Here is a 13,175-nt window from a genome sequence, read left to right as displayed (position 1 = left end):
TCAATGACAGATCTATCTTATTGTCTGTGTTGGAATTGGCTTGCCACGGAAACAGCTCAGCTCTTTCAAAGCTGAAGTTGGCCGCTTTCATTAGTTGTCCTGCTACTCCGACGGTGATTCTAGGGATGTCAAAGCATAGTTGATTGAGGGCCCTGATTGGCTTCACAGCCAGGACCCATACTCGTTTCCCTGCTGCGACTTTCTTATTGGGCAGTCCCTGTGGAAATGGCATTCCGGGCAGTAATGACACCACGGAGCCAAGCTGCTTCTATGTCGATGCCTTTTCATTTGTTCTAGCCACGGAAGTATCTGGTTTAAGCTCATCTACGTGATGCAGCGAGCTCCTCTCAGAACTATCGCGGATTTCATGAGTACTCTTCAACTTCATTGTCACTTGGATCTCCTGCTCGTCTACTTTAATGGTGATGGCCCGATGCAGCAGGTTGTCAATATCATGGATGGTTACCGCTCGCAGTGAAATTCGAATTGGGTCTGAGCTGCTCCAGCAATATTGGTAGGAAGGCAACTTCACTATCGGGAGCTAGTCGATGAATGAGTTTCTTCTTCTACAACAGGAAAAGCTCCACCGATTCATTAGCTCCTTGCCTTTGTCCATAAAGTTGAGTCCAGTGCTTGGCAGTTGTCTGAAGGCGAAATTGGTCGATGAACTCGAACTAATCAAATTGTAAGTCTTTATATTGCCTGGCTCAGGACAGAGCCTCTCCTTTCAGCTGCCCTTCAGCGTATTCTGCCCATTGATCAACAGGTACTCTCTGTTCTTGTAGCTGAGTTTGTAGACAAGAGAGGAACAGTTCTGGGTCCTCATGTGGTAGGCCGCTGAAGGTTGCCATTATCACCAGCAAAAATGCTGCACAGATGCCCTCAACCAGGCGTTCAATGTTGTTGGGTGCCTTGTGTGTTGGTCTGTCGGCTAACATGTGCTCGGCAGAGGTGTAGCTATGTCCAACCTTCTCGTCCAGACGATCTTCACCCCCACATTGGGCGCCATGTGTTGCCGAATGGCTTTGTCGGCACATGGCACCGTAAAACCTTATGGTATCCCTGAGAAGGGCTGTTTGAGGTTTCTGGAGTGGTGTCCCTGAAAAGGGCCGTTTTTGCGTTAGCTCTGAGAAGAGCTGTTGGGTCTGGAAGCTGGTCTCCAGCGAAGTCAACTCGGCTGTAGTCAGAGAGTTGCAGCTCGTGCATTGAAATCAGACCTGGCTTCTCCTCAGCGACAGTTGGTTTCCCACTATAGTATGGCAGTAGTGGCTCCCTGAGCCCCTCAGTATCTGGTCAGTGTTGGTTGTCTTTCACCAGCTCAGCCGAGGCAGTTCTCCCCAAGCGATCCCACGTTTTGCTGGCTCCTGCTACTGACTCTGCCGGTCAGGATGATTGAAGTCCGCCGAGCTGCAGCAGAAAGGTAGCATCCACGCGCAGTGGCTCCCTTAGCACGGCGGGCCAGCCAGCTCTGCTTCTCTAGCGGGGATGTTGACATCTGATGGGAGGTCCCAGATTGCGACAGCCAGGGAACTTCTGTCTTCTTCTTCTTCTTGGTCTTCTACAGGTCGTGGTTGACGATGAATTGAAAATTTCACACTCGTGTTTGCTCTTTTATTGGAGCCTGTGAGTTGTGGGGTCACAGTGCCACTATGGTGGGAGATCTGCACAGCCATCTACGTAGTGGGAGTGATTTTTGTGCAAGCGTGTACATGTACTCCACTCCAGCTGACATTTACCAGAAAATTAAAAAATAACATTCTATGAGTTGCAGCATGGAATGTTAGAAGTCTAAAAATGGTTGGTAGGTTCGAAAATTTAAAGAGGGAACTGGGTAGGTTAAATGTACATGTAGTAGGAATTAGTGAGGTTTGGTGAGAAGAGGAAAACAACTTTTGGTTAGTTGATTTTAGAATAATTAACTCACCATCAAATAAAGGGCATGCAGGAGTAGGTTTCATAATGAACAAGAAGGTAGGGAAGAGAGTAGATTATTTCAAAAAGCTTAGCGATAGAATCATTGTAATCAGGATAAATTCAAAACCTAAGCCGACAATGATTGTTAACGTGCCTACAAGTGCTCACAATGATGAAGATCTCATTATTAGAGGTAGAGTGTGTATATGAAGAAATTGACAAAACACTCAAACATAAAAGGGGAGAAATTGTAATAATAATTGGAGATTGGAATGCAAGCACTGGAAAAGACAAGGAAGGAAATATTGTGAGTGAAAACAGTCTGGGCAAAAGGAATGAAAGAGGGGACTAACTTATTGAGTTTTATATGAAGTATAATTTATTAATTTCCAACACCCAGCTTAAAAATCACAATAGAAGAATATACACATGGAAAATTCAGGTGATTCTACAAGATATCAGATAGATTATATCATGGTTAAGCAAAGGTTTAGAAATCAACTCATCGACTGCAAAGCATATCCAGGAGCAGACATTGATAGTGAACATAATTTAGTGATAATGAAATGTAGATTAAGGTTTAAAAACCTAATGAAAAGATGTCAGATGAATTGGTGCAGTTTAGAGAAGCTCAAGGAATAGGAAGTAAAGAAGAGGACATCGGTGGTCTGCGTAAGAAAGATAAGGCAGAAAATATAGCAGAAGAATGGGAGAATGTTAAAAAGGAAATTCTTAAAACAGCATAAGCAAACTTTGGTAGAACAAAGAGAACTGGTAGTAAACCTTGGATATCAGAGAATATATTGCAGCTGATGGTTGTGCATAAAAAGTATAAGAATACTATTATGAAAAAGGTAAAAGGAAATATCAACAATTAAGAAATACTAAAAACAGGAATTGAAAATTAGCAAATGAAAAGTGTTCAGAGAAATGAACATTGATAAAATAGATGGAGCATACAGGAAAGTTAAGGAATATTCTGGGGTACATAACTTAAAATCGAATAATGTGTTAAATAAAGATGGTACGTTGATTTATAATATGAAAGAAAAGGTTGATAGGTGGTTGGAATATATTGAAGCGTTATATGGAGGATATGAATTAGAAACTGGTGTTATAGAGGAAGAAGAAGAAATTAAAGAGGACGAAATGGGAGATACAGTACTGAGATCTGAATTTAAGAGAGCATTGAAGAATTTGAATGGCAGAAAAGCTCCTGGGATAGATACCTGCAGAATCACTGCGCAGTGCAGGTGAGGAAGCAATACATAATACAAACTTGTGTGTAATATTTACGAAAAAGGGAAGATCCATCAGATTTCAAAAAGAGTGTTATTGTCATGATACCAAAGAAAGAAGGAGTAGAAAATTGTAAAGAATATAGAACAATTAGCTTAACTACTCATGCATAAAAAATCTTAACTAGAATTCTTACAGAAAAATGGAGAAGAGAGTGGAAGGCGTGTTAGGAGAAGACCCATTTGGTTTAAGGAAAAGTATAGGAACAAGGAAAACAATTTTAACACTCAGATTAATAGTAGAAGGAAGATTAAAGAAAAATTAAAGAAAAACAAACCAACATACATGGCATTTTTAGACTTAGAAAAGGCATTTGATAATGTAAACTGGAATAAAATGTTCAGCATTTTAAAACATTTAGGGTTGAAGTATAGAGATAGAACAATTGCTAACATTTACAGGAACCAAACTACAACATTAATAATTGAAGAGCATAAGAAAGAAGCAGTTATAGAAAAGGGAGTTCAACAAGGATGTTCTCTATCCCCGGTACTTTTTAATCTTTTCATAGAACTAGCAGTTTATGATGTTAAAGAACAATTTAGATCTGGAGTAACAGTACAAGGTAAAAAGATAAAGATTCTACGATTTGCTGATGATATAGTAATTTAGCTGAGAGTTAAAAAAATTTAGAAGAAACAATGAATGGCATGGATGATATCCTACGCAAGAACTACCACATGAAAATAAACAAGAACAAAATAAAAGTTATGAAATGTAGTAAAAATAACGATGATGGACCACTCAATGTTAAAATAGGAAGAGAAAAGTTTATGGAGGTAGAAGAATTTTGTTATTTGGGAAGTAGAATTACTAAAGATGGATGAAGCAGGAGCGATGTAAATTGCCGAATAGCACAGGTGAAATGAGCCGTCAGTCAGAAATATAATTTATTTACATCAGGAAAGCATTTTTTAAAGTATATGTTGGAGCGTAGCTTTTTGTGGAAGTGAAACTTGGACAATTGAAGTACCTGAGAAGACAAGATTAGAAGCTTTTCAAATGTGGTGTTATAGAAGAATGTTGAAAATCAGGGTGGTAGATAAAGTGACAAACGAAGAGGTGTTTGGCAAATTGATGAAGAAAGAAGCATTTGGAAAAATATAGCTAAAAGAAGAGACAGACTTATGGATCACATCTTAAGGCATCATGGAATAGTTGCTTTGATATTATTGGGGCAGGTAGATGGGAAAAGTTGTACAGGCAGGCAATGTTTGGAATACGTAAAACAAATTGTTAGGTGTGTAGGATGTAAGGGGTATATTGAAATGAAATGACTGGCTGTAGATAGGGAATCTTGGAGAGCTGCATCAAACCAGTCAAATGATGGAAGACAAAAAAAAAAAATTAAAATATTCCCTCAGCAAAACAAATATTAGTATTTTTATATATGTGTAATAAAATTGTTATAAACTTTTTTGAGTTAGATTAATTAATCCTAATAGAAACACAGTAGAACTTTTTAACTTCAATTCATTAGGTCTAGGGGGGCATGGCATAATTCGAGGACGCAAAGAGGGCACAGGCCTAAAAAAGTTGAGAACCTCTGCTTTAAAACATATTAAATTTGCTAATGAGGAAATTGTAATTTTGTTTTTTATTAATTTTCCAGATCTTTAATCCGTATACTGGATTCAGAAATGTTTGAATTAATGCATCAGAATGGGGACTATACTCATTTTTACTTCTGCTATCGGTGGTTTTTATTGGACTTCAAAAGAGGTAAACCTAATCTAAGTTATGAATGTTTAAGTTTAACATTGGCAATTTGTATACAGAAACATGTACATGCTATCATGTGTTGTTTATAATAATATTTTTTATAAAAATTAATTTTCTACTTAACTGCTTCGTTTGTTCAACAGAGTTTATTTCATTCTGCTTCATCGGAACATTTTGTGGAAATTAAATTAGAACTGTAGTTTAAACACTAAAATTGTAGGTTGAGGTGTGTTTATCATATGTCACTTATATAGGATGATTCAAAATTGCCCAGCAATCTCTTGAGAGATGATTCTATAGCCAAAAATTAAAAAACAGTTCATATAATCATAGGTCAAAAAACTGTTCATTAGCGAGTATCAGTTCATGAAACATTTAATCCTTCTTTCTGTTCCCTCTCTAAAATTTTTGAGGTATAATCGAGGAGTAAATTTGATGCTTCCTTATGGTTTTGATCTAAAAAATTGAATAAAAGTGGTCCCAGACCTCTATCTCACTTAGGTTTTAAGAAAAACAGGGTAAAACATGAAAACGTTTTGCCGGAAAATACACTTTTTTAGGTTAGAATAAAATAACTTTGTTAATTTACCAATAAACAAGTGAAAATTTCTAGTTAAACTTGTAGAGACTAATTATTAGAATTGACGTAAATAACGTGTCTTAAAATTAAACACAAATTTAAGAAGTTCAACTTTAATTAGAAACAGAACACATAAACTGGATTGGAAAAGCGATACAATTGTAAAAAGAAAAGTTTTCATCTATGTTTGAACAACATAATGTAAATGAAAAGAAATAGAAAACTTATCAATAACAAAAAACAATAGATTTAAAAGATTAAAATCTTTTTTTGGTTTTTTAAAAGTTATTAAATATCAAAATGATTACTTGATAAAGCTGCAAATATTTCTTCAAAGCAGTTGCTCAATGTTGGGACCATTCCGTTCAGTGCACAGTTCAGCTAAGCGAATCCATGCCAGCTGGGCATGTCTAATGGCAAATGGTAATGTTAGGGGTAGCTTTATCTTCTGGTTTTGATGCTTTAAATTGTTAGCTTTTAAGTTTATTTCCATCTATTATGAAGCATTGGTTTGATTTTAGCTTTGGTTAGGGGTGACTTGAGTTATTGTCGTTGATTAAGGGTAGGAGATCCTTTTTTGAGTGGCTCCAGCTTCTATTATGCAATGTTTAATTCTTGTGTGCTAATACGAGCGGAGACTAACTACTTCATCCAACCCCAAAGGAAAATGCCCACTGGTGTAATTCAGGACATTGAAGTGGTCATTTTACTAGTCTGTTTCCGCCAATTCATTACTTATTAAATGTGTCATTTAAATTATTCATCACATCACAACAGTAGTGACAGGTGCACCATCATTGAAAAACCTATTTGCGCCTTCTATCTGCAAGTTTAATATCTTCCAAGAGTTCTATCAGATTTGTTCGCAAAAAATGCAAGTACCACTCTCCATTGAGCCTTGTTAGTAAGAAAAAATGGCTTATGAGATTATCATCAAGAAGACCACATCGGTTATTAAATAAAAAAGTGCATTGGAAGTTACTTGTATCAATCTCATGGGGATTTTCGTCTGCCCAAGTGTAAGTGTTTTGATAATTTACAATGCCATTTCTTGTAAAACAGGACTCTTCAATATTTTTATCTGGATAATTTTCCTGGTATTAATGCACAGCAGCCAATCCATTTTTATTTACTTTACCATAAATTAACAACATGTCCGTCATCTCTCCAAATGAAAACAAATTTGTGGTATCACCCATTGTGAATGACTGACCGAACAATAATGGCACAAACACCACTCAAATGAACATTCAAATGTTAGACGCTAAAGTTAATTGTTAATCAGCTGTTATTACCATGTCTGTAAAAAAATAAAAATTTTTGATATGTTTTAGAAGGATGTCTCAAATTTATTTTTATAGTTTTTTGCATTTGTATGTAAATTGTTTTGTTTAAAATCATATAATTTTTCCAATCTAATTTGGATGTTCTGTTTCTAATTAATATTTAACTTCTCAAAATTGTGTTTAATTGTAATAGATGATATTTACATCAGTTTTGTCAGAATTATATTCTCTACAAAGTTAACTAGAAATTTTTACTTGTTTATTGATAAGTTAACAAAATTATTTTATTTCAACCCTAAAAAAGTGTATTTTCCAGCAAAACGTTTTCGTGTTTTACCCCGTTTTTCTTAAAACCAACATGAGATAGAGGTCTGGAACCACTTTTATTCAATTTCTTAGATCAAAACCATAAGGAAGCACCAAATTTACTCCTCAATTTGGACTTCAAGAATTTTAGTATGGTTTAATTTTAAAGAGGAAATAAAACGCAGGGCCAAATGTTTCACGAGCTGAATGCTAACGAACAGTTTTTTTACCTATGTTTATATGAACTTTTTTTCTTATTTTTGGTTATAGAATTATCCCCTGAGAGATTGCCATGCGATTTGGAATCACTTGGTATGTAAGAACTACTCTGCTACTAATATAACTGTGGTAAATAATAAAACTATCTTTTTTCTTTTCTTTTTTTAAGTGTGTTTTTTTTTAATACCACAGTTCAATGAAAACAATTTCCTATCTTTACAAAGACTTGAAGTAACAATGTATTTTTAAATGGCTGTCATTTTGAAATTGACCATCAGGAATTTTTTTTAAATATAAAAAAACAAACAAAAAGTTCTTAAATACATTTAAGCTATTTGTTTTATATCCATTTGTCTTTAGTTTGAATGTTTTTGGCTGTTACTATAAAAAATCTAGTATGTATTCTGTTTTTCTATTTCTAAAAAAATGTTTATATGATCATCAATTATTAGTAGTTAATATTGGTAGTAGTTAATATTTATAATCAGTTTATGAAAATTTATAAATTTTTACATTTGTATATTATTATTGTGACATCAGTAGCTATCATTTCCTAACACCTTAGGTAAGTTATTAATAACAAAAAAGTAATGGATCAGATACCATTTGCTTGATTCCATAGTTTACAATTACTTTATAGAAAGTAGTTTTTTCATATAGTTTAAAAAATACTTTTCTTGTAATTCTACAGTTCTCATTTATGTTATCTAATAATATAAAATATTTCACCTACGGCTGGTTGTGAGTGTGATGAGCCACTCCAAATTGTTGAACATCTAATTAAGTACTGTCCACAGCGAGTATGCAAGGGAGATCCACAGGATGTTTATCGTGCTACCCCACCTGGAGTCAAATGGCTGAAAAAACTAGATGTCAATTTGTAATTATACTGAAATCTATAATTTTATACATATATAAATATTATATTTGCTTTTCTTCTATAATTGTTTGAATCTTTAGTTTTTGTATTTTGGACACAGCACATCCATGTATTGCACGATAAATAATATAAAATATAAAGTATATTATCAAGTAATATTTTTACTAATTTTTTCACAAAAATGTTATTTTAAGATTTTTTTTTCTGAAACTAATGGTCTGCCTAGAATATAATATTTCTAGTAATATTAACCGATCTATTGTGTGAATCAAGTATAAAGTTAATTTGTTTTTTCATAAATAATTAAGATTTCATCTCATCCTGCTATTTAGGAGCATTGATTTAAAAAGGAACTTATTTCTAAAGATCTAATTTAATATATGTAATTTTAATTTACAGAACTCGTATATGATGATGTCTTTGTTGTTTGGGAAACAATTTGGGCTGCAAAACATGTTGCATCAACGCATTTTGTTCTTTTTATTGCTCTTGCACTTGTTAAGACATATCGTGACATCATCCTCACCAATTGCATGGATTTTACTGATGTCATTAAATTCTTTAATGGTAATATGATATTTAGCGATTACTGTTTTATTTTATCAGTCTGTTTTTATTTCATAAGTATGCTTCTATATTGGTCGTAATGTAAACTTTTCCATTACTAATATAAGATAGTTACAAAAGAATTGTAAAACTAATGATGCAATATCTTAGAACTAATCCCATCAATTGTATTTGCCTGTATGTACGTGTGCTTGTACACTTGAGTTACATTCACACCCTTAAAAATTTTATTTAATTTAAAACAAATTTTTCTTTCATGATATGGTTCTTACAGTAATATTAAATGCTGTAAAGTTAAGAAAAATTTTCTATCCCTGTATGTGTGTTTTTAACATAAAAAGTGCTTCATCAATATCGGAAACTTATTTAAATGTTTTATTAAGCTTGAAAGGCTTCATGTAGATTTTAAACTATGCAGAATGTGCTATGACAAATAGTTATCAGAATAAATAGTTAACTTTATAATCTTTTACGCTTAGTAAACATTACAATCTTTTACGCTTAGTAAATATAAACTTTTTATTATAGGCCTGTAAAATTAGATGATTTTCACATCAATGAAAGTTTTACTGATTAAGGTTTTCACACTCCTGCTTATGAATGGCTGCAAACTATTAACAGTTCTTTCTTTTGAACTGCTAAGTAGAAGATTATTACTCCAGTCGATTTCAAGTAGTTATACATGTGTAAACTGAATTAATTTTTTTTTTTGAAATCGTATCATCTTGAGGTCAGTAAATTCTTGATTAATTGAATGACTTATCTGACTTACAGTCAAAGGACTATGATATACTTCTGGTGGAACTATGTAATTAATGTCAATGACGACTACCTTGATGTTTTAATTAATCATTATCAAATTGAGAACTGGCTCTCTCCTATGCTAAAATTAATCCAATTAATTGGCCTATGTAATTTGAGAAATTATCAAAGGAACTGATCTATTTAATGGACTTAGGTAACCAGGAACTATCAAATCAATTAATATCGTCTGTATAGAAATCACTTGAATCAGTTGATAATTCATACTATATATTTCACAATCTGCTTAATGATTGATGTTAATGTATTTGGCAAGGAGCACAACCAGACATACTCCTTGGTAAATTTGAGGTCAGATTTTATAAAACAACAGATTTCTTTTATCACTATCAGACTGCTTCCACTGTACTAAAAAAATACTGGAACCATAAGCACTGTAAACAATATAAGATTCGGTGAAAAATAATTGCAGCTACTAAAATTATTGTTTAATCACCCTTCTGCTATAGTGATTAAATCATATTGACAGGAACTTTGATATATACTTAACTAATTGAATTTTGAAAAATTTTTTTTTAAAAATGATTATTTTTACTTTTTAAGAGATTTCTTTATTAATCAGATTTATTGGAATGAGATTACTATTTTTTTTTTAACAGTGTGCTAGTAATTTCAATGATTACCATCAGTAGTAGCTGGAAGGTGTGTAATTTGACTTGTCAGCATGCAGTTGAATGAACAGAGAAGATTCTTATATTTATTGTGAGATTATTAAATATTAATTGTCATACTATTCTATAGCATTTTTTGATCCATAAATTGTAAGGAAGCATACTGTGTAGAAATGTATTATGATATTAATAATTTTCAGTCGATGAATAGAAGTGCATTTACTGTTTTTTTTTTGCTTTTTTTTACAGAAATGGCAGAACGGCATGATGCGAAAGCTATACTATCATTGGCTCGTAATTTGGTTCTTCAGTTACAGCTTGTAATTGAAAACAAGTAAATAAGATATTCTTGATCTCTTGTATTAACGATTAGCCTAATAAATACCGACACTCTTCAGTCATTTGTATAACTAACACTTGTGGTGTTAAATGTGATGGTGCTTAATTCTTAATTTTCTTATTTTTGTTATGTGTTTACCAAATATATGGGCTTAACTGCTGACTGTTGGTCATATGTGTGACTATACTGTAAAATGTAGTGTGAATCTGAACAGTTAATGACTTTTGTTGATATCATTTAACAGACACCATGATTATTCAGTTTTAGTGCCACAGAATCAAGAAAAAATAAATAAAAAAAATTGTGTTCTTTCTTATATTCTATAAAACGGCACTATAAAAATATTTTTTTATGTGAGAGTCAGGGCATGAAAATTATTTTAATTTGTAAATAGAGAGTTAATAATATTTATGCAGACCTGTAGTGTAATACCCGTGCAATATCGTGAAATTAAATTCTTCCTGGTCCTTAAAAATCAAAAGTAAAACAATTTAATATTTCAAAAAAAATAAAACTCACTTGAATGACATTATCTAATAATCTGAGTATTTTTAACTAAAATCAGGTGAAAGATAACGTTAGATTTTGTTGTAGATGTAAATAATAATAGATAAAATTCATAATTTTATTTAAGAAAATTTTCCATTACAAAACTGTAAACTGATTAAAAATTTATGGAGGTTTGCTCTTTAAAAAAATCTTGTTTAGTTTATTTTATTGTAACATGTTTAATAATAGAGAATGAAATTCTAAATTATTATTTTTTTTTTAAATTATGGTTCTAGTATTTGATGAACTTAAATTATGATTTTTTTGTGTTCAATGTAATTTAAAAAACTCAGTTTTGAGAAAATAAAGAAAAAGATATTAGAAAAATAGAAAAAGTAATGAATACATGTTTGGCTTAAAATTCACTTCCCCCATCATACATTCTAATCCTTCTTTTTCCTTCTCATATCTTGATTTCTATTTTTCAATGTTCTCCTGCCACAATTTTCTTTTCCTTTCTTTTAGTTAAACTGATAATGTAGACATAATTTTCTGATATTTTTGTTCTTACCTTCTGCAAAAAAATGATGCTTAATTTTTCAGCTGATGCCGACTTATCTTCATCAAATTATGTTGTGAAATGTTTCCCAAATTATTTATATAACTATTCTGAAACTGCAGTTTCAGTCGATTTTTTGATTTAAATGCTATGATTTTAGTATGGGGATTTTCATGTGAGTTTTGTACAAATTTATGTTTAACCGTGTAATTTCTGTATTTGAAAGTGCTGTAGACTTGGAAGACTAATGAAAATGAACTAAATAGATATTGAATGTGGAATAAGAATAGTTTTATCAGCTGTAGACCTCACTCATTTTGTACTGAATTTAATAAATTGAGCTGTGTAACAAAATTTGAAGTAGTGTGTATGTGTGTGTGTGTGTGTGTGTGAGAGAGAGAGTGCGCGCGCACCTCATGGAGTAGTTTTCATCAGCATTGGGGTGGAGATCATTTGTTTAGTGTGCAGCATTAGTGTCTTGGTGATGGAAACTTACAACTGTACACCTCCCTATCAATTGTTGTCTAAAGAAGATGGTAGCCACCTTCTCTAACTGTACAATTTTATTAAAAATCATTGCATGTACATCATTACTCGACAGCAAGGAGCCTTAATACAAACTTTCATAAAAATCAAAAAATGGATTTGATCGTAATGGTGTCATAAATATACAAACAGCTAATATGCCAGAACGTCGAATTAAAACAGAACCTTACTTCTCGTGGTCAAATGTTGTCATTTTGCTTTCTCAGTTTTGATCCTTTCCAACTGCTTTGATTAAGTACTTTTGGAGCTCTGCAAACTCAAAGAAATTGATAAATGTCTGACTGAGATTAACTAAATAATATATATGTCTGTTGGAAGTGTAAAGAAAAAATAGAATGTTATGAGCTTAAATTTACTCTACGTGATTATTTAACTAACTGGTTGTTGGGAGTCTTCGCAGCAGTAATGATTGTTTTATAAACCGGCTAATTTTAGTGGTTAAAGCTTTTTTTAGAGAAAAAAAACAGTCTTATAGATATTTTGCAAAACCTTTTGTTCAAAAGTATTGTTTTTTTATGGGTTTCTACAAAAAAATTTGAAAAGTAATAAATTGTCTGCAAAGAAGACAAACTCATTAAAATAAGAAGAAACCAAAAAATTAAATAAAAATGTATGTTCTTCATAATTTATAGCTTAACCTCTTAAGCAGAATGTACTGACCTCGCTTGTTTTCTGTGTCATATCTATTTAGGCATATATGTAGTGGTCAGACAGGACTGCATTGATTAGTAAATTTTATTACATGAATTGATGTCATTTATACATTCACAGAAATTAATTCTTTAGTTGAATTCATATCTTCAGAGCATACCTTAACTTAAACTTAATGTTATAACCTAACTTTTTAAAAATCAATTCCATGTAAAATGCAGATTTCACACCCCCACAACTTCTGCCCTCAATTATAAACATATAAAAAGAAAAATTGTGCATATCATCAGGGGATACGACCGCTACTAGTTGTGCAAATATCAGATTGTGGCTTCTGTTTGATTCTCCCTTGATACTTACCCAATAGTTTAACGGCTTAGGTTA

At 32.4% G+C, this 13,175-nt stretch overlaps 1 protein-coding gene across 2 annotated transcripts in view; it reads left to right on the top strand.

The window, feature by feature from the left end:
* The window catches only part of LOC142323060 (small G protein signaling modulator 2-like), a 133,258-nt gene extending 121,824 nt beyond the window's left edge, over positions 1-11,434 (top strand). For both annotated transcript variants that reach the window (XM_075362185.1, XM_075362184.1), the window contains exons 22-24: positions 4,826-4,935; positions 8,606-8,773; positions 10,456-11,434. In XM_075362185.1, coding sequence (XP_075218300.1) covers positions 4,826-4,935; positions 8,606-8,773; positions 10,456-10,544 — 367 coding nt within the window. In that variant the 3' untranslated portion in view covers positions 10,545-11,434. The remainder of the gene's footprint in view (positions 1-4,825; positions 4,936-8,605; positions 8,774-10,455) is intronic.
* The last annotated feature ends 1,741 nt before the right edge of the window (positions 11,435-13,175 follow it).

This window comes from Lycorma delicatula, chromosome 4 (assembly GCF_047948215.1).
Source record: "Lycorma delicatula isolate Av1 chromosome 4, ASM4794821v1, whole genome shotgun sequence".
NCBI classification, from domain to species: domain Eukaryota; kingdom Metazoa; phylum Arthropoda; class Insecta; order Hemiptera; family Fulgoridae; genus Lycorma; species Lycorma delicatula.
Note: the sequence above shows the minus strand (reverse complement) of the source record. Positions and strands in the feature narration are given on the sequence as shown.